Here is a 27,928-nt window from a genome sequence, read left to right as displayed (position 1 = left end):
TAGGATTTTGAACTCTAGTTTCTGAGAACAAAGAGCATTTGATTTTTCACACAAGCTAAACAATAGCTATGCAGGGGATTGTAGAAGCTATAAAAGAAGTTTCATCTTAGTAACAATTTATTCTGTAATGCTTTGTGATGACAGAAATTACACACACAATTTTAAAAGCCATTTCTAATGAGAATTTGTAAAAATGAAAAACAATATACATTAATAAGCAATGTAATAAAAGGAAAATAATGAAAACCATATATAAGAACTTAGTTAAAATTATCGGTCAGTCTTGTCCTTTCTTTAGGAAAAAAAAAAAACTTTTATAATTGCTCAGTAGTAAGTTTCTAAAATGAAGGGATGAAAAAAGTTTTGTAAACTTGGTATAGTAAATTAGTATAAAAGCAATGAATATAATTTATAAGTCTCAGAGACTTCCAACTTTCTTTTGTGAAATCCTAATTTCTTATTTATGTTGAGTGCCTCTGCCAGCTATTTCTTTATCTCATCTAACTGTATCTAGTGTCATTTACATTTCTTTTAATTTTACTTTTGAATGGATAACACATGTATATGGTAAAAAATTCAAAAGCCACACAAGGGTGACCAGGGAAGAGTCTTATACCCTGATGGCCTAGTTCCTCTCCTCAAAGTTAACTACTGCCACTACTTCCTGAGGTGTTCTTTTCGGAGATATTTTCTGCATGTGTGTGTGTGTGTGTGTGTATGAGTTCTGAGTTTTTCACACAAACAATATTATACACACTTTTCTGTGTTGTGCTTTATTTCTAATTAACAGAACATCTTGGGGAATGTCTCAGTATATGATTGGGAGCCTCATTCTCTTTAAGTCTGCATAGTATTCCATTGTATGGAGGGAGTGCTACTTACTTACCTTTCCAATATGGTCCCTGGGCCACATCCTGACACATTCCTACTCTCCCTTCTCCCATTTCACATCTGCTTCCACATTTGTATACTGTGCTTTTATACCAATGTGGATCTTCACTTCATTTCAAAACTCCTTGACTACAGATAAAATGAGCAACGATTTTGCAATTATACTTTCAAAGTACTTTTTAAAAAATTTATTGAATTTAGAGATAGAGTGAGGAAGAGAGAGAGAGAGAGAGAGAGAGAGAGAGAGAGAGAGAGAGAGAGAGAGAGAGAGAGAGAGAGAAAGAGGGAGAGAGAGAGTACAATTTGTTGCTCCACTAATTTATGCATTCATTGGTTGATTCGTGTATGTGCCCTGACAGGGAACCGAACCTACAACCTTGGTGTCAAAGTACTTTTTTACATGCATTATTTTATCTGACATCACATCACTGTGAGTCTAGTAAGTAACTCTATGGTACTCAGTAGGTCATACATTCTTTCTTCTTAATAATTTTAATTTCAGCTACCTTTGACAACTACAAAGGCAGTCTGGATAGCTGCTACCTGTTATATGCTTGCTTATTTGGTGTGATTAATTTTTTGTGTGATTAACTGTCTCCCTTATGAAGCATGCACACATTTTTCGTAAGTGTTTAAAAGTGTTGAAGATAGTCATTAGCAGTTCCTTAAATAAATTTCCTTAGAATTTATTTATATCCCACTTTTTTTCCTAACACTGGCATGAAGTGTCAGTTCCTGCTATTTTTATTTTAGTAAAGGCACGAATATTCCTTCTTTTGAAAGACAAAGATTTCTGACTTAGACAACTTGCTAGTTTAGCTTCTGCTGGTCCCTTTGCCCTTTGCCTAGAAGAGCGAGACACTAAAGGAAGGGAAGCAGCACTTGACATGCTCTTTGCCCGTGGAAACAGTTACATTTCAGGTCAGGCACTGGATCTTGGAAGTCTCATCTAAGCTGAAACTGCTCCCACAGAATTCAAATTTCACTGCTACTTGCTGGCTGGAAGTCATTTATCGCTCTGCAGCTCAGTCTTCTCATCTCTAGGTACCAATGAACTTGTCACACCTGCTAGACCCCAGGAATCTGGCTCTGCAAGGGGCCAGTTTGGGGAGCTGGATACTATGTTTGAAAATCTCAGCTGCCGGTCTGATGTGACAGAGGACCCTGGGACAGAACGACCTTGGGATGCTGTCAAGAGTCAAAAGCCATCTGAGTTCAGCTTAAAAAATAATTCAAAATTGTATCTCACATTATAGTCCAGGGATCCCCAGGGACAGTCTCTGGGGCTATCTCTGAGGGGAACAATTCAATTTGAGAATGGAGGGTTGGACAGGAAGGAACTGGCTGGCACCATTAGCCTTAAGAGAAGGCAGAAGAAAGGATCACGAGAAGAAGACACACTAGCAGCTCTCTATTTGCTTCCCACTGCTATCCTCAGGGAACTGGTGCACACGGCACCAAGATTTGGACATTGGTGGGGACCCAAGCTGGGGCAGCTGTCGGTAAGCTGCAGGTGCGAGTCAACGACTGGACGTGACCATAACATAGGCATGTGGCCTCGCCCACCACCTCATGCCCAGACCTGCAATAAACACATTTTCTCATCAAATACAACTCAAGCCACTTAAAAATCTATAACCATCTGGGGGGAGTTTCAGATGAAGCTTGATACAATGTACAAATACCAATAAAATCTTTTCCTATAAACTTGCCATTTGTGCCAAAGACATAAACAAGCTCATCCCTGCTCTTTATGAACGAGGTAACCATGGGAGGGCATATGCCAAGGGAGCGCAATCATTTTTTAAAGTGATGTTCTTAAAACTATTGATTTCATAGACAAGTGTGATTGACATGAGAGTTATGTTGTGATCACATCACACTAAAATGTGATCATCTGAACTATAATGGTAATGACTAAAACTTATAAGCATAATTCTAAATGTTTTATATATAATTAAGTTAATTCTTACAATAAACCTCTATGTTATACCATCACAACATATATGTATATGTATATACAAAGAATATAATACTGTATACTATTAAACTATGCATGTTGGACATATGAGTCACAGAGGGAATAACTATCTTGTCTGGAATTTTCTAGCTGAGTGGAGAGCTTGGATTGGAACCCAGGTAGTCTACTTCCTTAATGATTACACTCTCCCACCTCCTGTAGGACAGAAGGCCAGGGCCGATGAACGGACAACTCAGGGCTGTCATTCACACTGTAGTCTCATCGAGTGGTGCCCCAGGAGCGGTACAGAGCATAGCCTGAGGCCAGATGCGGCATCCCCCACTGGGGACAGAAGGCCTTGATCTCTCCTGACAGTGGTCCTTGACCAATCTTGAGGTTCCCTTAGAAGGGCATCTCCAAACTGGAACCAGTTTCATAAGATGGACGCTCCACCAAAAAAGGTCTCAAGTTAAATTTATTTGGGAGGGGGTGAATGAAACAGACTTAAATATTTCTTTTACAGAGAGACCCCCCTCAGATCCTCCGTGTGTTAGTGTTCGTTGTGAATCTCCTAGAGGAGGATACGGTTGTAATATTTTTTAAACATATTTGACCATTTATATCATCCCGAAGCAGTGCTTTGAGGAGTATTTTATACTTTGGGAAATGTCTGACATTTAACTGGATCCAGCTGTGAGGCTGAAGCCTCTGTTTCAGGAAGCTGCGCTGTGCTGTTACAAGAGTCTCCTGCAGATACTCGTGCAGGGAGAATGAAGGATGAAGTGGTTGAAGGAAAAACAGCCTAGAAGCAGGCTCCTTCTGATGCTTCTGTTCACTGGCGCCTCCAGCCTGCTGAGCTCCTCATCTATGCAGGCCTTGGATTCCAAGATCCCTTTGCACAGTACTTCCTCAGAGGACATCTAATTTCCCAGCCCACCCTTCCCCTTAAGTAAAACCTGCAATCTCGTTTAATTTTGTCTCTACTCCCCAACTGGATGCTAGCTAGTGTTAACTGTCTATTGTTAAGTTTCTGGAATATGACTTGACCTTTCTTCTGGTAGCCTCAAGAGTTTTTTTAATATTCAGCTAACCTGACTCCAGTTAAGATTGATGTCTGATTCTCTTGGTCCTTACAACATGTCTCCTGATCAATGGGGGGTTCAGCGATTACGTGTGTGGGATACCAGGAGTCACCAAGTAAACTGGACTCCTTAATACCAAACCATTTAGGATGTTCTCTCCCCTCAGTACAATCTCTCCAGATTCTCAGGCTTATGGCAACCAAATCCTGGAGTGGGAAGTCTCAGTAAGGTACTGGATACAAACAGTCCTGAACCTGCCATCATAACGTCTGCCATTCTCGAGGCAGCTTTGAAACCAAAAGAGCCCATCTGTCCTCTCAACCAGAAATGATGGTTTGTCTGGCTAGATTAGTATTCTAGATACTGACCCCAAACCAAGCTGACCTCAGGTGTGGGGGAAGGAAGGGAGGAGGTGGTCTTCATTTCACTATTAATCTCTTGACATTCTATCTGGGAAACCTTAAATAAGCGACTTGAAGTAATTAAATTACTAGTCTCTGGAGAGACTAGATGAATCGACTGCAATTTTTATTTTTATGATAATACTCTCTGGACTTAAATCAGCTAGGAGCTCACAGGCTATTAGATGCAGTGCTTTCGGTGACTAAGGGAGAAGAGAGGGGAACACACTATCATTTTTGGCTGATTAAAGTGGGGGGAGAAATCTGGTGCTTTCTTTTTTTAAAGGAAAAAAAAATCACAAAAATAATTTAGTTATTAATCCACTAAGAATCAGAACATAGTCCAAAGCTTGTCACTGAGTTAATAATAGTTGGCGATTCCTTTCAGACATAGCTTTTGTGAGGTCATTTTTTGAGGCTAGTGGTGAAAAGCTTCATAGTCACAGAGCAACATTTGGCAATAAATTAGTTCAGCTTGTTCCCACATGGTCCAAAAATCTTCATTTGTTCCATCATGCAAAACAAACTTTCATTTGCTCCAAGCAGGGAAAAATAAATGATTTTCTTTTGCACATTTTGACAATTTAATTTTTAACATGCTTATATGTTAATCTTTTAAAAATTGTCGCTATTCTTCTCCCTGTTTGATTATAGTCTCTGTAAAGAACACACTGCTTTTTTAGATTTTAACAGAAAGAGTCAAATTTTCTCAAGGCAACAGCAATATGGGACAGAAGAAAATACATGGGACTTAACATATGACTGAGTGAGGTTGAGGGGAAAACTTTTCCCTCTGTATGAAATGGGTTATTACACCTCAGATCATGATAATCTTATGACAATCCTCTTGGAGACATGGGAATGGAATTGGTGACTGAATACTTCCTTATTAAAGTCAAGAATTGATCACTTTTAACTATAGTATGAATTAAATATGATATCAGTTATATAGCCCTACTTAAAAAGCATTAAGTTAGGAAGGCAAAAATAAAAAGTAAAAAAAGAACCCCAACCAGAGCTGTGGGAAATGTTACCTGGTTTACTCAAGTTTGCAAACATATCCTAATCAAGATTTCTTCTGATGAACCAGGAGAGTATAGTGGTGGCTGATGGAGGTGGTAGTAGTAGTAATAATAACATTATGTGATAGGCCCTGTACTGAGAGTTTTACTTACATGAACTTATTTAATCTTATAAGGTAGGTACTATCTCAATTTTAAAGTTGAGGAAATCGAGGCTTACAGAGATGAAGTAAATTTGCAGAGGTCACACAGCTCTCTGACACTAGAAACCCACTCTGAGCCTTTGCACTATTGTTCTTTCAAGCTGCCAGCATTAGCATACTGGCCCATCATGTACTAGTTATATGACCTTGGGCAAGTTATTTAACCTATGTATTAGTTCTGTAAATGGGTTGTTCCCACATTTAAACGAGATAGTTCATATAGAACACTTACAGTACCTGGGAAGAAAGAAAAAATTAATAAAGGTTAGCTGTTATTAACATAAGAGAAATTAATAAAGAATCAAAGAATTAATAGATGTTTTATTTTGTTCGGTATATTTGTGTGCACGTGTACATGTGTGTATGCCTCCTATTTCTTATGAACCTTTTTTAGTATTACCTCTTAAGAATAAAGTTGGTCATAGAAATGATGACAATTAACAGGGCTTTACATTTCTCAAAATGCTTGTGTGAATTACCCAATGTGATCCTTAAAACAGTCTCCAATACTTGTCAACAAACCGAGGCTTAGAGAGAAGTGAAGTAATGTTATGCTGGCCACACAGTTTACAGCAGAAGTTGAATTCAGATTTAAACCCATGAGAGTGAGTTTAATTTATATTCTTTGATATTGAGCCAATTAATTGGTTTTAGTAATGCTTACTTGATCCTGGGTTTTCTAAGTATATAAGCAAATCATCTGCATATATTGATATTACTATTTCTTCTCTTTCTACAGTTATGACTTTCATGTATTTGTTTCCTAATCCTTATTGGCAGCTGCTGTAGTACAGTATTAAATAAAAACTCACCTTACCCTTTGCAGCTTTGTTAACACTTATTGTGTTATTCCCTCTGTATGCCCTCTTTCAAATGCCTGGACGTGGTGGCCTATGCCTGTCCTACCCAGCCATTAGAGCGGATTGGAACGTTGCCTCTGCTCTACAAAATTCTCTCTGAACTTCCCAACTGGAGTGATTCCTCTTTACTCTAAACCAGTGGTTCTCATCGGGGGGAGGTTTTATCCCCCAGGGAACACGTGAGAAGTCATTTTTGATCGTCATAACTGGTGCAGAGGGTGCCATGGTCATCTAATCTGTAAATGCGAGCAGGGATGTGGCTAAACACCCTACAGGGCACAGGACAGCCCCCTACAATGAAGAACTATCCAGCCTAAAATATCATCAGTGCAGAGGTAGAGAAACCCTGCTGAAAACTAATGGCTTAAGGCCTTATGATACACATTATTTCCTGGTTTAAAAAAAAAATTATATAAAACATTTACATACATATAATCATCAACCATATTATTTGAGGGCAGGGATTCTGTTTTAATTAGTCATCTCTCTATCACTAATGTTCATGATAGTTAGCAAGTCTCCCTTCATATCCATCGGTATTATTTCATTAAATACCTTGGATTAACATAAACATTAATCAACCATTAATTACAAATGATGGCACAATTTAGATACAACAATTTAAAGTTTCCTGAAGACATTAGATATATGGGAAAAATAACTTAGGACCTAAGTTTTTTAATTTATAAAACTCAGGCACTGCTCATTCTCATTTCTGAATCCATACAACTTCCCCAAATGACTGCAGAAACCATAATATAGATTTTTAAAGTAACAGAAAAATAATATATTTGACAAGATAGAATTCACATGTGAATTCATTTGGAAAAGCATTTTAACCATGAAATTTTGACAATGTTGACTAGAAACTCTACTAGCAGAATCGAAGGAGGAGGAAAAGAAAAAGTGAAAACCCTTCTGAGACACTAGGCTCAAGGGAAACATCACCAGAGAAAACAAAGGCTCAACATAGCAACACTGGGGCCACACTTAGAGCTCAAGTTTTTCAAATAAACGTGATCTCCTTGGAAGCAAGTTGACATTGCTCTATTTAAAGTGCCTACAGTATCATATTCATTATCATATGTCAGCATTAGTTCAGACAGGATTTTGTCAAGCAAGAAAATTTGAATCTCCATACATAATTCTTCTCACCAATGATATTTCCAACAAGAGGTAGAAGATACAATCAATTTATGATGGCTTTGCTACATAATAAATCTTTCTTACAGCCAGGAAGGCTACTGTTGTTTTCCATTAACAGCTGTATTTCTAAATAAAAATTTGAAGGGCAACGTTCTCTATTACGTCTGGAGAGAGCGGACTACAAATCAGGTAGTTAACTGGTGCATCTCCTTTTTGTGTGTGTTTTCCTTTTTATGTAAGTACCTTCATGGAACAGTCTAACAAATACATCGCTTGAAGCAAAATTTATTGGATTTTATTATGCTCATAAAGATTTCATAAAATTCCTAATGATCTGCTGTGGCCAATAGTAAGGGGAGGAGGCACAATGAAAATGGAAGTACTTCCCATGGAGAAGCAGATGGCAGCTACCAGATTATATTCATTTCAGTAATTTGTTCCCAGTTTTAAAGCACCTATTTTTATGGATAGTATTACTTATTTCCTGATCAAGCAGTGCTATAATTACATGATTTAAAGTATCACTTACCTAGTAAATCGGAGACTCTTAAATTTTCTTTCAGAAACAGAACAGAAATAAAGGCACTACCTAGAACAAAAATAGCCATTAGCGGTGTTTCCAGTATAAACACAGACATTATGCAGTACCATCGGAAAGGATTTAAGCAGTTTGTGTCTTAGGCCTGACTACCTGTGTCCTGGTCAGAGACACCAGCAGCTGTGGCTGTAAAGATGACTTCTTTCCCCCTCCTGGTTCAGGTTACATGGAAAGTGGCCCAGTTTACAATGGCCCTAGGACAGTGATTGGGATAGTGCCCCATATACAGTGAGGGCTTAATAATTAAATGAATGAATGGGAAGGAAGGAAGGAATAGAGGAAAGGAGGGAGGGAGGGAGGGAAGAAAGGCAGGAAGAGCAGGAAGGGGGGGAAAGGTAGAAACAGAAGGGAAGGGAAGAGAGAGAGTGGAAAGAAGGAAGTCTTGACTTTATAGCCCAACCTGAAACTCATTTCCTCTCACCTCTTCCTATAATCTCTGTTCTTATGACACCTCTACGAAGCACAGAATCCTAGGACTCCACCTAGTGTCCCCCTCCTTCACACTGCACATCCAGCGGGCCAGTGGGTCTGTTAAATCTGAGTTTCACTCTCAAATCCACCCCCTCCTCTTCATTTCCCTGTCACTGTCCCAGCTCCGGCCAGCTTCACCTCTGGCTTGGGCCCTACAATAGCTTCCCACTGGGGCCGCCCATTTCACTACCTCTTCCCCTTAGCATCACCGAAGTAATCTTTCTAAAATACACATTTAATGTCAATCCACAGCTTTAAAACCTCATAATAGCTTCTTCTCATTTACAAGACCAAGGCACCCATCCAGATTTTGTTCCTGCCACTGTCCTTGCCACATTTGCCCTTAATCTCTTTTATATTCTGTGCTCACCCTCACTAAAATTGTCATAAGTCCCAGAAGCACTATTTAATTTCATGGTAAAGGACTTTTATTTGTGCCCTCCCTACTCAACTCTGCCTCCATCCTCTCCAGCAACTGCAGACTAAAGCATCACCTCTGAATCCCCCTCCCACTCCCATCACCAGATTAACCCTGTACCCTTATGTGTGATCACCGCTTGTAATATAGCTTTTTCGTTATACCTAAGATTTGCCTGTTTCTCCCAAAAGACTATCAGTCCATTTTGCTCCGATATACTCATATATCTTATTATTCTAAGGTCTCCAGTGTGTAATTAGTACCTACCACATAGATAAGAGTATTTGTGGGATCTCTGTCCAGCATTTGCTGACCATTGTGATGTTCAAGACCCTCTTTCCCATTACTGGTGCTACTGAATTCAAAATCTTGTAGCTGAGCCATGGCCTGCTGCTATGGCTCTGTATGTGGGTACATTGAACCTCTCTAAGTTGTTCCTCTTATGCAGCCATTCCTCTAGGAGGAATGGGAAAATGCAAACTTGCAATAATACAAAGAACAAAAACACAACATAATTTGTATTTTAAATTTTTAACAAAAATTACTAGCCAAGATTTTTAAGTAAAAACACAAGGAAAAAGTCATTATAAAACATATCATCATTTAGAGAAAACTGCAGTTAGTATGATAGTGTTTATTTTTTCCTTTAGTTGAGATCAACTATAATGCAAAATTTCTTTTCTCAGTTTCCTCAATTACAATATATATATTACAATCCGCCATGCCATTAAAAATTCTTCATAGATATAATTTTAAGGAGCCTGTATAATAATCCATTGAATCAGTTCAGTTTGAATATAACCATATCTAGTATTCTGGCAATTGATTAAGACAAAATAACAACTCTACACCAGACACTCTCATCCAAGATAAACTGGGATCCTCATATGTTCTCCCCACCTTTTTCTCAATTTAGTTCTCTCTCATTCAAGTTGAACTACGTTCTTGCACACTTTTCCTGGGCAAGTTATTTACAGGAATGAAGAATTCACACAGAATAAACATAACATGGGAAATGTCCACCAAGCATGAATTTAATTGTGTGGTATGGCTTTATAACGTTAAAGGATTATTTTCTGTAGATAAATTAATCTACAGACGCACAACCCGTTACATTAAAAATTGAGTTTGGGACAGATGTGAAAGTATACAAAAATTTTCTGCTTCAGGTTTGGACCAAAATAATTCAGGGCAACTAATTTAACATGTTTGAGCATTGGAAAAGGTATAAAAACCAAGACCGTGCTCACACCCCCATCACTGATTTCCTGTGTAATTAGGTAAGGAATGCTTCCAAGTAGAGGGAAACAGATTAACAATAAAAAATAGGCCAAGTATCACTACACTAACACATACCAAATGCATCCCATTATAACAATAGATGACTATTTCACAGCAAAGGATTCCAGTAAGAAGGGAGACCATTGCTTACATGGAAGGAAGAAATTTTAGAGCAAGTAGGAAACATAGAGAAAATCTACTGCAGGTCCTAAAAGTTATAATTAGGAAACTGAGGTCCAAAGAAGTTTTTTATTCATTGATCTGTGCATCTAACAAATATTTATATAACAGCAGGATTGGAACCAGTACTCATATTTCCTTATTCCAGTACAGAGCTCTTTTCTAGTAAACTATACTCCGTTGCCTCCCCTCAAAGTAAGAAAGGAATTATTGTCCTTTTCTTTTCGTTGCTAAGCCACAGTTTCAAAAGTAATTTCACTTTCTGAAGAAATATGTGAAAATGTTATGCAGGAAATAATTTCATTACTAAGAGCAAAAAGACATGATTGGTAACAATAAGCTTGAACTACACTAATGCATCAAATTATATCAATTGCTATAAAATAGTTATCAGGGTTTTATGAAACATAAGTATGCTATTTTTACTTTCTGAAAAAATTGATGGACTTCTATAATCATTTTTATGTTTTAAGAGAACATGAGATTTTCTATAAAATTTTTACATAAAAGAATAAGAAGATTTTAAGTTTTATTTATCTAGCAAAGAAAGTAATAAAAAAGAACATTCTATTAAGATACATTTACTTGTAGTTCATCTATCTTGCAAAACATTGTTAAAATGAGAGCTGCACTGAGCAAAAACATAGTATCTGAGCAACAGCTAATAACATGACTTCTAAGTAAAGCAGTAAATTTTTAAGATGAGAAAAAATAAACTGAAGTGCTCCCATATATATTTGCAATCAGAGATCTGTCAAATTCAACCCTGTCTAGTTGCTGCTATAACCACAGCCATTGTTTAGTGAACACTTAGAAAGGGGGAAAGTCAATCACATGTTTATTTCTATAGTAAAATTTAATATTCAACAGGAAAAAATTTCAAGATCAATAGCTTAAAAAGCAGTAAAACAGAACATACATGTAAATTAAACATATTTGTACTAGGTATACTTAAACTAGTTACTACTGACATGTACTTTAGCACTCACACTTTTGTGTACATTTTGGACTATGCCTATATTTGGGCAGATGTTCATGAATCCTTTTCAATTCTGGCCTTCATAGGACATGGGTCTACACAGAGAGTGTTCCCGGACACTGGCCTGCACAGAGTGCTCCCAGACACTACTCTACACAGACTGCTCCCCGGCACTAGTCTACATGAGTGCTCATGGACACTGGGGTTAAATTCATTACACAGTGTCACACAGTGACTCCAGAGGTAGAAACTGGACTACAAATGACCATAACACTTTTAAAAAAGGTGAAAGGCAGCACGTGAAGTATATCAAAATTCAAACAGTGGTTATGTAGAAATCATGGGGAAGAAAGATAGCAGGAGTATTATCCATAAAGGGAAAGGACAAAAAAGCTTCTTCTAGTATTTCCTTTGGTTCAAATAGCACTCCCATGGGGAAGTTTATTAATATATTTACCCAGCTTTAGTCACAAAGAATCTTAGCAATAGTTATAACGGACTGACTCCTATTGGTGAGTGTCACTCAGGTTAGCAATCAGAATGAGGATGCTTTCTGTTCGAGGCTGACACAGGGAAACACATGGGCATTCTGATTCTGATTTCCAGATGAAAATAGATAAAGGCCAGGAAAGATTCTGGTGGCTTCAGGTGAACCAGTCTAGACGTGAGGGACCAGTCCCAGGTGTAGGTATGTATCCTGGTGTTGAGCCTCCTGACACTTCCTGATTTACTTAGGAATAAACACCAAGTTTGTTCTTCATTCACCTCCTCACTGACATTACTCAGACTTGGTCTAAAACCTGGTTGTTATTATGGAAGAGTTACTTAGCTTAATGTAGTCAAGAGTTGGTGATCCATAGCAGGCCACAAAGGAGAGAGGAAAGAAAAACGACTATAAATTAAACTGGTGCATGAGAATTCAGATAGGTTGTACAAACTTGATTTGGATTTTTTCTGTAATAGCAACTGATGAGGATTAGTAACTCAAGCACCAGTTTTTTGTTAGACAAGCGTCTCAAGGTCTTAGTGGTTCTTAATGCTATTCTTGCTAAATGTTAAAATGCACAGTATTTTGCAGCTGCAGCTGCAATGAGATGAGCTTGACCAGAAAGGCAACTAGATAAGTTTAGCCAACTGCAAAGAAGAAATTGACAGCTAATTAACCAAATAGTGTATATAAGCAATGGCTAAGCCTCCCTTTGGGAAGACAGAGCTTTGGATGTCAATCTTAACTTGCTGCAAGTAAGTAAAATTACCTAATGACAACTATGACTTGTTCTTGAATAAGAACACTCCAAGAGGCAAACCCCTTTAGTTGGGTAACATTTCTATATGGTAACAATTAAATTCAAGGGTAGATTTTTTACATATCACTTTAGATATTTGTGTCTGTATAATGATAGGTGAATGGGCATTCCTTTTTCCAATTTGCAACATTAAGATATCTGAGTGGTTTTCACTTAAATTCTCTACCTCCCCAAATAATATTTTTATTAAAGGTTTAAAAGCACAGAAGAAAGTTCAATAACTCTAAATGTGTTATAGTATGGCTATTTAAAAAATTTTTTTTCACATTTATTTACTTCTCCCCCTTTTTTAGCCTTTTGTGACCACTTCTTAAAAGACAAAGCTTAAATGTAATTACTTAAATGTAATTATAATATGATATTCTTATCTGATTCAACTGGAAAGAAAAAATACCTTTGGTCCGTAGGTCACAAACTCAAATGCCTACAGTGTCCAATTAAGTAACCTTCTAAAGAGGAAACAGCAATGAGGGCGGTGGGCTGTAGCCATGAAGGGAGTGGGGCTGTGATGACCCGGACAACACAAGATCAGTGACAGGTGGCAGCCATAATTCAGCCCTACCATACTGCAAGTCTAGTGCTATCAAATCTGATTCTTTTGGACAAAATTCCAGTTGTGTGTCATGGTCCCGTTTTTAAACATGGGAAAATAATTTGTATTCTTATAAGCATTATTTGAGCCAAACAAAACACAGTAGAGGCCAGATCTGGTCGACGGGCCACCAGTTTGTCAACACTGATCCAATCCACAAATGAAAATTTCATCAATTTTTATTTCTCAGACATTCAATTTATTGTTTAGTGTCTACAGTCTGAAGAGAACTCAGGATATATGTTTATAATATAGGAAAGAAGAAGACAAAGTAGTAAAGAAAACTCTCTTTTATAAAAAAAAATAGCCCATGACATGAAAAGAACATATTTATATAATAATGCTACAAACAGATCTGCACATGTAAATATCTGGCTTGTGGTTTCTGACCACTTATAATAGCAGCTTTATTGTACTGCTAAAAAGCAAACCACAAAAGAACTTTCATGTCAGTCATAATCAAGCTTCAAACATGTGGACACACTGAGCGTGCTCACAGGCTCAGTCAACTCTAACTGTACCGAGGTACTGACTGCTCCCTAATTATCATTCCCTGTCAGTTGTGAATTGGTGGGAAAAAGTATGTCAATTACGATGTACTCCGTGGAGTTAGGATTTGAAGATCTCAGGATGTGACAGTTTGAAAAATGTTTCTTTATAGAGAGAAAAGTTGGCCTAACCATCCATAATGGCAGGAATAAAAGTGTCAAGTAATTCATCTTAATAAAAATTGCTATTGTCAAAAAAAAATTGCTATTGTCATTTATTGAAGATAATGAAGAGATCATTCATAGGCAATGTGCATTGTTTCAAATGAGGAAATTTACCTGGATTAAGAACAATCATCCTTTCTTTTCTACATTTTTTCTTGACACACATTAGTGATTAAACTTGAAAGACTCTAAAAAAGTAAAAATGCTATCATTGAAAAGATTCGTCGTCGTCGTCGTCGGCAGCCGTCCGTCTCGAGAGACGATGGTGTAGCTTCTCAAGAGTCTATCTGCACCGCTGAGAATGGCTGTGCAGTCCGACTCGGGAGTGACATGGTATCTGTCTCCTCCCGTGTTGAATCGACATCTTGTGATGATGCTGAAGCTACAGAGCCTGGGCAGGGTAATATGGAGGGTCTGCTGTTGCCCATGCAGCAGACCCCCCCTCTCTTCGCAGCTGAAGGATCCAAGGGAAAGACGGAGTCAATACAGCTTGGCTTCAGGTGCGCCGCAGGAGTTGCCGGTGTTGACTACAACGTCAAACCGCCTTAGGGACTCCGGCTCCGGATTTTCTGTCAGGGTTTACTCCCTTAGCCTTTCCCCTGAAGAGGTATGCCGCAAGGCAGCGGAGGTTTTTTGGAGTCAGAGTTTTCCTTCTCTGATGTACCCTGACTGGAAGATCGAACCAGCGACACTTAGCTCGCAGGCCGACGCTCAATCCACTGAGCTAAACCAGCCAGGGCAACATTGAAAAGATTAACACTGTATTATAAATGTAAACGAGCATTACATCATTAATAGCAATTTCTCTATAAATACTTTGTGGCATTCTCCAAAAATAAGGATGGATGGAAAAGGCATCACAAATAAAGTTTTTAGGTTTTTGGAACGCTTTCAGCTGAGTGCATGAACAGACAGACATCAGATGAGAACCTCAGGGTTTTATTCCACACATTTTATTTAGGCTGGTTTTGGAACAACGTGCTAAAGCACACAACCCAGCCAGTCACTGAGAAAAGGAATATTTTTGCATATTTCCAACATGAAAGTAAATGTCCCTGTGAAGTGATACTATCACAGGCAGCCTGTGAGGCTTACAGCTGCAGTGAGTTCATCCAGGCTGGCGCTAAGCATGGGGCCACTAAGGACTGGAACCATTCACAGCACCTAGGTTTGTGGAATGCAACCGGTCACTCGCTCATTGGTCTGTGTGTGTTTCCTTTCATTTGTTTCTAATAAAAATCTGGGAGACCACAGTTGCTGCTTGAGATGACTTCTTTGGAATTCCAACCTCACCCAAGCTTTCTGGCTATGCTATGACTGTCATCTAATGGATTACAGACATGTTTCAGTTAAGAGCTTCCTAACGGCACAACAGAAATACATGAAACAACATATATTCCACATCATGAATATCATTTCGAGCAAAACACAGCATCTTAGGGAAAATTAGAGATGGAAAAGACTTATCAATCATAAGTCTCATTTTCTTCTCACTTTCTCAGTGCATTAGCCCTCCAGTCTTAATTCAAATTAGCCCATGAAGAGGGTGACTATTTCTCTCAAGAAATTATCCCAGGGCCAAGGAGACCTAACTGCTATTAATTTTATCATTCCATTTAATATTCTAAGTGTTTGATCTCATATACTTCATCTCAAATTTAATCTACTTATTACTTACTTCTATTTATCTGGGAAATAATTAAGTAAAATAAGTACCTGGCACAGTGGGTGCACATTCAATTTTAGTTTCTTATCTTTAACTATTTCTAAAGTATTGCTTGAGTTTAATTGGAAAAAGATGATATATTCTCTGAACTCTTTTCTAATTACTTTCAATAAATATACTCAGAGGCATAAAATGAAAACACATCCATCATGTTCTCTTTGTTCACCCTCTCTGCCCCTGCAGCAATGTCCCTTCATGTCCCACTCCCTTGCCACCCCTAGACAAGTTAATTTTATACTGAGTAAGGTCTACCACAAATCTTCTTAATTCTATGTGGTTTCAATTCTTTGGATTGTTGGTAACTTTATTATTTTAAATCATCTCTCAGTGCCTAGGCACAGCATAGATCACAGTCAAGGGGATGAACAGAAAAAGGAAAATGTTAATTGGAGGATACACTTTGCAGAATCACAAAGAATCTAACTCAACTCACAAAAAACAGGTTTATAAACCTTTAAGTACTTACAAGGGTGACTATTCACAGGTTCCTTGGTACAAAAGGTTTAACCATTGTGCTTCATTAGGAATTGAAACCTTTTAAACAAGGCTGGTTTCTGTTCCAACACTCTAGAACAGAACGTCCTATCCTCATTTTTCAAAATTAAATTTCAAACCAATTCTACGAGCCTGTACTGTGAGACTTCCCTGTGCCACACTCTCCTAGAAAGAGCAGATGGCAGACAACCAGACCCACACTGTCACCAGTCTCCTGTGTCTCAGTTGAATGGCCAGGATGGACATTAAATGAGTCATGAGCGCATGATGAGAATTGCTGAAGGGCCGCCTAGCGAGCTGAGAGGGCTATACGGTGCAGAAAGGCTCTACATCAGAGGAGGCCCACCCACATCTCAGATTTTGTTGATTTGTGTATTTCCCAGGGCAATTTTCTTACAGTTGGCAACAGTGTCCTACTTTAATAAAATCAATGTTTTATAATTTGCAGACAGAAATAAAGTATCATAAGAAAGGCTGCCTTATTTTTCTTATCATCTATTTTTTAATTGAATTTATTGGGGTGAAATTGGTTAATAAAATTATATGGGTTTCAGGTACACAATTCTATAATACGTCATCTGTACATTATATTGTGTGTTCACTACCCCAAGTTAAGTCTCCTTTTATAACCATTTATCCCCCCTTTACCCTGTTCTACCTCGTCCCATCCCCTTTGCCTCTGGCAATCACCATACTGTTGTCTGTGTCTATGAGTTTTTGGTTTTTTTTGTTTGTTTGTTTTGCTTAATCCCTTCACCTCTTTCACCCAGACCGCAACCCTCTTCCCCTCTGACAGCTGTCAGCCTGTTCTCTGTACCATTGCAGTGTTATTTACAATAGGCCAAGATTTGAAAGCAGCCCAAGTGCTCATCAGTAGACAAGTGGATAAAAAAGCTGTGGTACATCTATATAATGGAATACTGCTCAGCCATAAAAAAGAAGGAAATCTTACCTTTTGTGACAGCATGGTTGGACCTGGAGAGTAATATGCTAAGTGAAGTAAGTCAGAGAAAGACAAGTACCCTATGATTTCACTTACATGTGAAATCTAATGAACAAAATAAAAGAACAAACAAAATAGAAACAGACTCATAGATACAAGGCTGCCTTTTTCTAACTCACAAAAAGGTACTGCATGGGTAAGAGGAGGGCCCACAGAGGGTGCTCAGGGAGTAGAGACAAAGTATGCTTAATTTAGTCTAGGAGCCAGGCAAGGCCTCCAGAGGAAGAGGAGGTACCTGGGACAGGCAGTATTGGCAGAAGTTTACAGGTTTACTACAAGTTCTGCAGAATATCCAACTAATTTCCTTTAACTGGATTTCTGGTATAGTATATAAATAGTTCTTCAGAAGACACATTCTTAAATTGCAGTTAGAAAGAAATCTGCCCTTCAGCCTCCCTGAAGTTAATCAGCAAGTGAGCAAAAGGGCTATATAAAGCTAGAGCAAGAAAACAAAGTGGCACACACATCTTAGGCTGTTAGCACATTTCCTCTGACAAGACTCTGGGTCTGTTTTCTAAATGTATTTGGTCTTGGTAGTTATTTGGAAATTCTGGTTTTTTCCAATATGTTTTGGTAGGGAGTATGTGAAGGAATCTAAGGGTAATCACTGCATAATGGCTGAACAAATAAGCTGTGAGGATCCTACTTTTCAACTCCCTGAAAATGAACTACTGCATGGATCAGAACAATAAAAAGCATTTCTTGAATTGGTTCATCCATTTTAGAAAATTTAGCCACCAGCCATCTTTGGGAGCATGGAAGTAAATGCTATCCTAAGGAATTATGTACAATGTTTCTAATAATAATGATGAGGATAAATCATATGTCAAGAGCTAGTGCAGTCACTGTGTCAAACACCGGACTGCGGAGTCATACTGTTCTTAGATGTTGGTGTTTACTCAACTCTGCCTGTGACAACTTCTGAGGTAAGCACTCTTTATCCCCATGTTACAGGTTAGAAATCTGAGGCACCACAAATGGGTTTAAACACTTGCTGAGGTCCCTGATGGCAGGGCTGAGGTGTGAATGCCTTGCAGGGTTGGCCCTAACGCATGGGCTCCTCACCATCTCACTGCTCTGGCTTATTGGGGAAGTAGCCAGCCTAGGCTCTGGATGACTTTGCAAAACCACCCATTAAGCTTTCTTAATTATGGAAACACAAACACAAGTCAACATCTAGACTTAACCGCACTGCCAGTTTAGCCAGCATCTTAGGCAGAAGCAGCTTTTGGACCTATTATTCACAGACAAAAAGACCTTTAGTATGAAAAGTAGGGCAAAGGCACAAGGTGGCACAAGGATACGAGGTTCTGACACTCTCTCTCAGAAAGTGGGACCCAGGCCTGGCCACTCAGATCTGCCTGCGTCCCAGGGTTGTGTACCGTCTCCAACTCCACTGCCAGGGCAGTGAGTTATCTATCCCGGCGGAGTCTCCAGGTTGCTGGGACTGCTTGTGAGCATTGCCTTAAGAACTCCCGAAAGGATCTTCAGCAGAACTGTTGTTTCTAGAGATGCTTCATAGAAAAGCATCTTGTGGTCAGGAGGTTTGGGAAATCTGGCTCTGCCTGTGCCTGGCCCTAACCCGGAGCCCCAAGAACACTTCACAAGTGACCCTGTGTAACTTCAACTTCTAGAATCTAATATTTCAGAAGATTGTTTGATGATAGCACTCTTTGTTTCTCAGAACACCTATGGAAGCTCCAGGAAGACTACTGTCCGAGAAATGCCATCTCAAGGTGAGCACGTCAGCGAGGAACAGCCAGACCCACAGAGGGCAAGAAAGGATAGAAAAGATGGTTTGAGGTGGGAATATGGGTAGAGTGCAAATGGAAAGACCTGTAATGCTCACCACTGTGCTATTTACATATTAGTTCTAATTTTTAAAAAACCTGTTCAATCGCAGTGTACCAAGGGAGCAGGAATTCAGATCATGTGAGACAAAGCAGGTCTAACATATTAGCAGTAGCGAGACTCGTTAGTACACACGATCACCTGCACAGTAGCTCCTCGCTTCTGGAAAAGGAAAAAGGAGCACAGTGTATTGCTGTGAAGCAGACCAGAGGGCGGAAGAGAGAAGAAAGGACCCTTTACTTGGACTTCAGAGCTAAGATTTCTCAGAAAGTGCTCTAGATTTTAATTTCTTTTTCTTTTTAAATTTGTAAAACAACAAAAGACAAATGCCAGAAAAGAATATGCAAACTCAATGTGACATTGCAACAGACATTATCTTTTTTTCTTAATTCAAAGGGAGGATTGATTTTTTTCTTGACGCTCCAAGGAAATAATAGGTAAAAAATGTTCTAGCATAGAAAACTGTGGATACTCTTCTGCTTCATCTGTAAATACAGCCTTAAGCTATGTCACTTAAAAAATACTTTCCCCCGAATTCCAGGCAAGATGGAGGCTTCAGGAATACAACTACCTCTAAACAAAAGATAACCAGAAATTCCAGAAAATAAAACTACATGGAAGCCCAATGTATTAAGTTATAAACCAGCAGTGTTCGTCCGGACGGGTAGGCGGGGCGAGAAACCGCCGTACTGTTTGTTTGTGGTAGCAGCGCGGATAGTGGCGGGACTGCGAGAAATGCCACCGTAGCAATCCCGGCTGCAGTTGAGACCTGGCAGCCCGCGATTCCAACACTGGGGAAGACAGACCCCCATCGCCTCAGATGGTGAGGCCCAGAAGGTGGGGGGACGGAGGAAGAGGAGCCCGGTCTCTCAGTGGAGAGTAATGGCAGGAATCCATCTTGGACCCCCGCCCCCACACAAAGTGCCACAGTGCAGTGAGAAAGGTCGACGATCGCCGCCGGTTGCGGGTAGTGCCGAGTGCACGGGGCTCCGGCCCCCACAGCCCGCCCAGGAAGCAAAGCTAAACACAAGACTGTCAGGATGAAGCAGACCATGATTGAAATTCCGGTGAGGCAGCTCACCAGGCAGCAGGTTCGGGACCTGACAGATGAACAAATAGAAAATCTTTCTGAGGCTCAGTTCAGAGCTATAGTTGTAAGGTGGCTTACAGAATTAAAGGATTTGGAACAAGATAGGGAAGAAATGAAAGCTGGTCACACTGAAACAAATGAAAACACATAGGAGACAAGTGGTGAGGAAATAAAATCCAGAGATCAAATCAACAAATCGGAACATAGGGAAGGAACAGTCAACCAGCGCAGAAAGAGGAAATGAAAAGGAAAGAAGGTGAGGAGAGGCTCAGAAACCTCTGGGACAGCTATAAGCAAACAAACATTCGAATAATAGGATTGCCAGAGGGCGAAGAAGAACTAGAAATTGAAAAATTATGTGAAAAATATAATGAAGCAGAACTTCCTGAACTTGGGCAGGGAAATAGACTTACAGGTCCAGGAAGCACAGAGAGTTCCAGAAAAACTGGACCCAGGGAGAACCACTGCAAGACACATTGTAATCAAATTGTCAAAAATTAAAGATAAAGAGAGAATCTTAAAAGCAGCAAGAGAGAAGAAAAGAATTATGTACAAAGGGGTCCCAATAAGACTATCAGCTGATTTCTCAAAGGAGACTCTGCAGGCAAGAAGGGACTGGCAAGAAATACTCAAAGCAATGAAAAGCAAACCTACAACCACGAATACTCTATCCAGCGAAGCTGTCATTCAGAATAGAAGGGCAGAGAAAGTGCTCCTAGGACAAAGTAAAACTGAAGGAGTTCATCAGATCCAAACCACTATTATATGAGATGTTAAAGGAACTGGTTTAGGAGAAAGAAGATCAAAACTATGAACATTAAAAGGAAAACTGTATCACAACAACCAACAACAGAAGCTAGGGAATCGAAACAAAGGCAAACTAAGTAGGCAACGAGAGGGGAAAAAGAACTATAGGTATGGTGAACATATTGGGGGGAGGTCTGCAGGGAGGGGGAACGGGGAAGGGAGGGAGATGGTGCAGGAATTAAGAAGCATAGTAGGAGGGAGTGGAGTAGACAGGAAGAGGTTGAGAAGAACTATATGCACAACCAATGAACATGGACTAAAAGCAGGGGACAACTGGAGGGAGGGGGGCCACTGGGTGAAGGGGAGCAGAGAGAAAAGAAATTGGGACAACTGTAACAGCAGAATCAATAAAACATATTAAAAAAAAAAAAACTTTCCCCTTTGCTTCAAATTCCCTAGAGTTTTTATAATCTTTATAAAGACTCTTAGGATGACAGTAGGGGATTGTTCTGGGGAAAATTCTCAATCACCAGCAGTCCCTAACCCACCCACAACACTTCACGATAACCTAAACTCAGTCCAGGAGTTCTGTGGCAATATTACTTGTAAGCATATATTATTGTTTGCAAAGATTGTAAAGTAGGAAATGATTTGTGTTTGAGGCTCTAATTTACTTCTTTGAATATTTTAAATGGGCAGAGAGGGAGGTTGCTAACAATGTTCTAAAGCTGAAGCATTAATTGAGGCTAAGATCACACACACACAAAATGATGTGAAACATTAAGAAAAGCCCACCTATCAAGGCAGTGGACTCAGAGTTTGCGGTGGGTGGACTGGCCCCCCTGGGTGCTTGGGGAGGATGGGACACTGTCTGAGGGAAAGGTGGGAAACCTTCAGCGTCCTGTGGTTAATGAGAGCTTCGAGCAAGTCGGGCCAAAATGAACTCTTTCACTGAAGGTCTGCGAGGCGTTTCAGGCTGGCCCTAAACTTCTGGCAACTTCCAAAGCTTCACTGTGTCCCAAGAGGCCTGGCTATATTTCACTCCTGTGAAATAAATCTCTGATCTTTACAATAAATACAGCCATATACCCTGTTCTTCAAGCTAGTTAGAGTGGCTCTCTTTTTCTTTTTCCTAGAAGAAGGATTTCCCAGGACTGGGAATCTCAAGATAAATGGAGCATCTCAGTACAATGTGGTGCATTCGACCCCCCACACCCCAAGTAACTTTGAAATGCCTGGACACTTCTTTTCTATTTTTGGCTATTTCATGGAAAATGAACATAAAGCAGAGGGAACAAAATTAAAGATCAGCTCTAAATATACAGTCATTATGAAGAATAATAGAACATTTTCAAAACAATGGGACCTGCAAAGGTCCCAAGCTGACAATATAACTAGATCCTTTATCTGTTATTTCTTAGATTTTGAAAAGAAGATAAAATCTAGAATGTCCACGTACACAGTATATGTAGTAAAGAGAAGAGAAGATAAACCGAAATTGCTCACTTTAACAGAATGTTAAAAATAGTGAAGGATTACATAAATTGTAAGCCTATTCTGAGTAGTAACAGTGTGGTGATTTTAACGGAACAATTTCTAAAAAGTTAAAAAAGTGTTCTTTGCTAAATATTTTATTATCGTAGACCATGAATGTATTTTAAATATTTAAATGATTAAGAGGGTGAAATTACTTGCAAAACAAAAGGAAATTCTCTTTGAATACACATTACTGTATTTCAGTTTAAACTATATGTTCTTTAAGGCTATCTTATTCTTTTTAGGAGAAATATTAAAACTGGGATATATAAGCACACATTGTGCTTGATCTAGTTGTTACCAGATAATAACCATTAACTTGTTTCTATTTCAATGAAATTTCCAAATTCACAGAAATTTAGAAACATGCCGTTTCCATAGCAGCAAATAGAGAGTAAAACTAAAAAGATTTTATTGATTTTAACAGGGTTTAGAGAATTTTTTAGCAGTCATTTTTGCTCTTTTTAAAGTCTTTTAGCAACATTTTATATTCTCTTTTCTAAATGTATTAAGTAAATAATACATTTTAAAAGTAAGATAATCGTGACATTACTGTAAAATTACACATTATAATAATATAGGATAAGAAATATTTAATTCTTAATGTAAAAAAGATGCTAAACTATGGGGTCAAATCAGGCATCAAAGAATCTAAATACATGTAATGTCAGTGTAACATATGAATAAAATATAAATTGCATTACAAATGCTTTTAGATGATTCATTAATGATTAAAAAACACAGTATAAATTTGCTATTGCTGTTAATTTATTAAGACTCAGACTAGGAATTAGGCTTTTGGATATCGTTGCGACTACAAAATGCAGGTTTACCTGTGGTTAACATGGCAGTATTACAGCGGATAACTGAAATTAGTAGCATAATCATTCTAAATTAACATGCTAAGAAAACGGGAAATAGACTTTCTGTTTTATGCATGTGTTGTTCAAACTGTATGTTTTTCACCAACTTCCTGATCTTTTAAAATTTCCATTTGTCAGAACACAGGAAAATGGCTCACCTGTAACGGACATACAACCTAACGGAGCAATGACAGTAACGGGTGCAAATCCATAGGCTGCAAAGTTCCCAGTTTCTCCCACAGCCATCAGAACGACCCCACTCCACCACAGCACGCTCTTGAAGAACGGCTTTGGGTGTTCTTGCTGTGCCAACCGAAGATGAGAATATTTCTAGAAGTAAATCAGAATATAAATAATAAAATATTTCTACCCAATTAAATTTTGCCTTAAAGTTGTTGACCCTATAAACTTGCATCAGGGCTTTAAAATTTATTTGCAGATCATTGAAGAGCAATTATTATGGTTTTATGCTTGTTCCAAACATACTAACAGCAAAAATAATTCACATTGATACAGCATTTTATAGTTAAAAGGGTCTTCTCACAGATGAATGCTGCTTAATTTGCATAACAACTCTGTAAAATAAGTATCAATACTAGCTAAAGACGGGGTGTAAGTGAAGGAGTTAAGTGACCTTTTAGACTACTACCAAAAACCCTTACGTCAGAATATCAAAAAGTTCAGATGCTAAAATAAACATCAATAAAATAAATATAATAAATTACTACAGAAAAACTTTTTGAAAGGAGATTCAAATTTATAAGTCAAAGTAGCTAGCACAATAAACACAGCAGGGCAGAATGCTTTGGTGCGGGGAACTGGGGGGAGTCTTATTTATTCTGGTTTGAGTATTTGTATTTTAAACATAAATTTCTGAAAAACTGTCCGTTAAATAAAGCCGTATTTCCTTATTGATTTTATGATAACTGAACTTCCTTATTCAAAGTATGTACAGTTCTAGATTACTTTTTAAATCTTTTAAAGAAAATAATAAAAGTACTAGGAAAAAACCATAGAACATTATAGAAAATCTTAGCTTATGCCAAGATTATGAACATCTTTCTAAGTGTGGTACAAATTCATAAGCCACCTAGACCCCTGGCCTAAGGTACACAATACTATTAAGAGGCCCACAAAAACATATAATTTCTTTTAAAATCAGGATTACAAAAGATATGAATGTAATCTAGATGAATGATGTTTGTCTTTATATCAGTGAGGTCATAAAATATAATTTTGACATTTTTAATAGAGGAAGAGTCCAAGGAGGCAAAAGCTTCTTCTTACCTGAATATTTAGGGAAATGCTGATTACCAAGTTTCCTAAGATGGCCAGGAGAACTCCAAAAAGGTGAATCTGAAGAAGAAAATATTTTCTTTAAATGGTATACTAAATATCACTTATAAGATATATACTGAAAAAAGCCCATACAACAAAAAATTTTAAGTTGAGACATTCATTCATTTGTTCATTCAGCAAATATTTACACAGCAGCAATTTGTGAGGGCTGTTTGGAATATGAATAATGATTTTTATTAGGATTAGTAGCCCATCTTTACTCTCTCAGACTCTAACCAGTGAATGTCCCTTATTCCTTCTTTAATATTGTCATGTGTATCATTAGGCTCTATAAACGGATTCTCTGAGGGAAGAGAACCCTGTCTTAGGTTTCTGTTGTCTTTGACATCATCTACTATACAAAATTATGAGCTTGAAAAGTACTTGCTTAGAAAAGTTTATACTGGTTTAAAACAAGAACTATTTAGGTTAAAAAGTTAGTTCTAAGGGATCTTTCCCTCTCTTCTTCCACAGTACATAACTTCTAGCTAGCTTTAAATTCCAAAGAGTTATTTAAATTTCAAATGAACATTACAACCATAAGGAACTCTTTTCAGAATGCAAAATGTCTTTGAAGTTTTAGAACTTTATTATATGTGCTGAAGTGAAATTCAGTATTTAAAAAAAATGAAGCAAAAAGGTTGAAAACCCATTTAATAGTTGATATAGAATATCCATAGTCTTTAATCAGTTAAGAATTTTCTTTCCCTAATAAAGGCAGTTGGCAATAATTTTGATCAGTATTCCTCATGGGAAATAATTGTATCATAATACAATGTGCCATTTCCATGCTTTTGATTTACAATTAAATGCATTTGGCAGCAATCAGGAAAATAAAGATTCAGATGAAGTTTGCGATTGGATGAATAATTATGAAAATCTTCCATAATTATAAAAGTAAATTGTTAAACAGAAATAACTTACTTCAAAATTCTTTTAAATAATTCACTGAGTAGTTTAAATGCCACCAGGCCAAGTGTTTAGAAATTGGTAGCGGGGTTTGGCAATGATTTCTTGGATATGACACTAAAAGCACAGGCAACAAAAGAACAAAGCATATAAGTTGGACTTAATCAAGATTAAAATCTTTTGTGCATCAAAGGACACTATTCACAGAATGAAAAGGCAACCCACACAATGGGAGAAAGTATTTGCAAATCGTGTACCTGATAAAGATTGATATTCAGAATATTTAAAGAACTCCTGTAGCTTAACAACAACAACAAAATAAACAGCTCAATTAAAAAATGGGCAAAGGACTTGAATAAACATTTCTCCTAGGAAGATATACAAATGGCCAATCAATAGGCACATGAAGAGATACTAACCGTACTAATAGGGAAATGCTGATCGAAACCACAATGAGCTATCACTTCACACCCAATTATAAAAACAAACAAACAAACAAACAGAAAATAACAAGTGTTGGTAAGGATGTGGAGAAACTGAAACCCTTATGCTTTGCTGGTGGAGATATAAAATGGTTGACCTCAAACCACATACAAAAATTAATTCAAAATCAATCAAAGACCTAAATGTAAGAGCCAAAACTATAAACTTCTCAGAAGAAAACATAGGAGTAAATCTTCATGACCTTGGATTTTGTCTTACAGATAAGACATCAAAAACATAAGCAACAACAACAAAAAAAAAACTGGACCTCATCAATATTAAAAGCATTTGTATTTCAAAGGACACTATTAAGAAAATGAAAAGATGACCCGTAAAATATCTGTAAATCATATATCTAATAAGGGACTTGTATCTAGAATATATAAAGAACTCTTACAACCCTGTACTAAAAGAACAAATAACCTATATAAAAATGGACAAGGGATCTGAATAAACATTTCTCCAAAGAAGACAAATGTTTAATAACACATGAAAAGATGTTCCAGATCATCAGTTATCAGGGAATGCAAATCAAAACCACAATGACATACTTCTTCATACCAAATAAGATGGATAAAATCAAACAGCCAGATAATAACTAGTATTAGCAAGAATGTCAATAAATCAGGGCCCTCAACCACTGCTGATAGAAATGTAAAATGCTGAAAGCTTTGGAACCAGTCTGGCAGTTCCTTGAAAAGTTAAGCATGGACTTTCCAATGGCCTCAGCAATTCTACTCCTAGGTACATATCCAAGAAAAATGAAAACATGTTCACACAAAACCCTGTACACAAATATTCATGGCAGCATTATTCATAATAGCCCAAAGTGCAAATGACTCAAATGCCCATCAACTAATGAATAAACAAAATGTAATACATTCATTAAAAAAAGAAATAAAGGACTAATGTTATGCTACAACCCAGAAAAGCCTTACGAAGTTTATGCTAAGTGGAAAAAATCTAGTCACAAAAAACCACATATCCTATGATTCCATTTATATGAAAAGTCCAGACTAGGCAAATCTACAGGGACAGAAAGCAGATTTTTGGTTGCCCAGGGCTGGGAGGAATGGGAGGTTGGGGATGACAGCTAAAGGGTACATGGCTTCTTTCTTTTTGAGGTGTTGGTTAGGATGAGCTCTGACCAGGAATTGAAGCCACAAGCTTTTGGTGTACAGGATGATGCTACAATCAACTAAGCCACCCAGCCAGGGTTCTACTTTGTTTTTATATCCAAATTAGTCATCATTATTACTGTTTTATACAGTCCATACTGGCTTTATTTATCCATGTTTATTCCTTTGCTCATCACTCTTTAAAAAATAAAAGTTTTATTGAGATATCATTCACATACCACAATGTTCACCTTTTAAGAGTACGCTGCTCAATAGTTTTTAAGTACATTCAGAGGTGCGCAACCATTGCCACGATTTGATTTCAGAACAGTTTTGTCACCCTCAAACAAACTCCATACCCATTAGCAGTAACTTCCCCATCACTCTTCCCCTCAGTTCTTGGCAACCACTGGTCTACTTTCTGACTGTATGGATTTGCCTATTCTGGACATTTTATATAAGGGACTCACACAATGTGCGACATTTCGTGTCTGGTTTCGTTCACTTAGCATGAAGGTTTTAAGGCTCATTTGTTGTAGCATGTATCATTCCTTTCCATGGTTATATAAAATTCTGTTTATAAATATACCACATTTTGTTTATGTATTCATCAGTTGGTAAGACATTTGAGTTGTTTCTACTTTTTGGATATCATGATATTGTAT

The 27,928-nt window shown here is 37.9% G+C and overlaps 1 protein-coding gene across 3 annotated transcripts in view; it reads right to left on the bottom strand.

The window, feature by feature from the left end:
- The window catches only part of NIPAL2 (NIPA like domain containing 2), a 66,089-nt gene that overhangs the window by 22,085 nt on the left and 16,076 nt on the right, over positions 1-27,928 (bottom strand). For 2 of the 3 annotated variants that reach the window (XM_090283526.1, XM_090283527.1), the window contains exons 2-4: positions 24,703-24,771; positions 23,574-23,745; positions 8,095-8,154 (exon numbers count right to left, since the gene is read on the bottom strand). In XM_090283526.1, coding sequence (XP_090139652.1) covers positions 8,095-8,154; positions 23,574-23,745; positions 24,703-24,771 — 301 coding nt within the window. The remainder of the gene's footprint in view (positions 1-8,094; positions 8,155-23,573; positions 23,746-24,702; positions 24,772-27,928) is intronic. The other variant, XM_090283529.1, reaches the window with a different exon arrangement.

Source organism: Furipterus horrens, unplaced genomic scaffold (assembly GCF_987537825.1).
Source record: "Furipterus horrens unplaced genomic scaffold, mFurHor1.1.pri manual_scaffold_7, whole genome shotgun sequence".
Lineage (NCBI taxonomy): Eukaryota > Metazoa > Chordata > Mammalia > Chiroptera > Furipteridae > Furipterus > Furipterus horrens.
The sequence above is the reverse complement of the archived record's forward strand: the minus strand, read 5'-3'. Positions and strand labels throughout refer to the sequence as shown.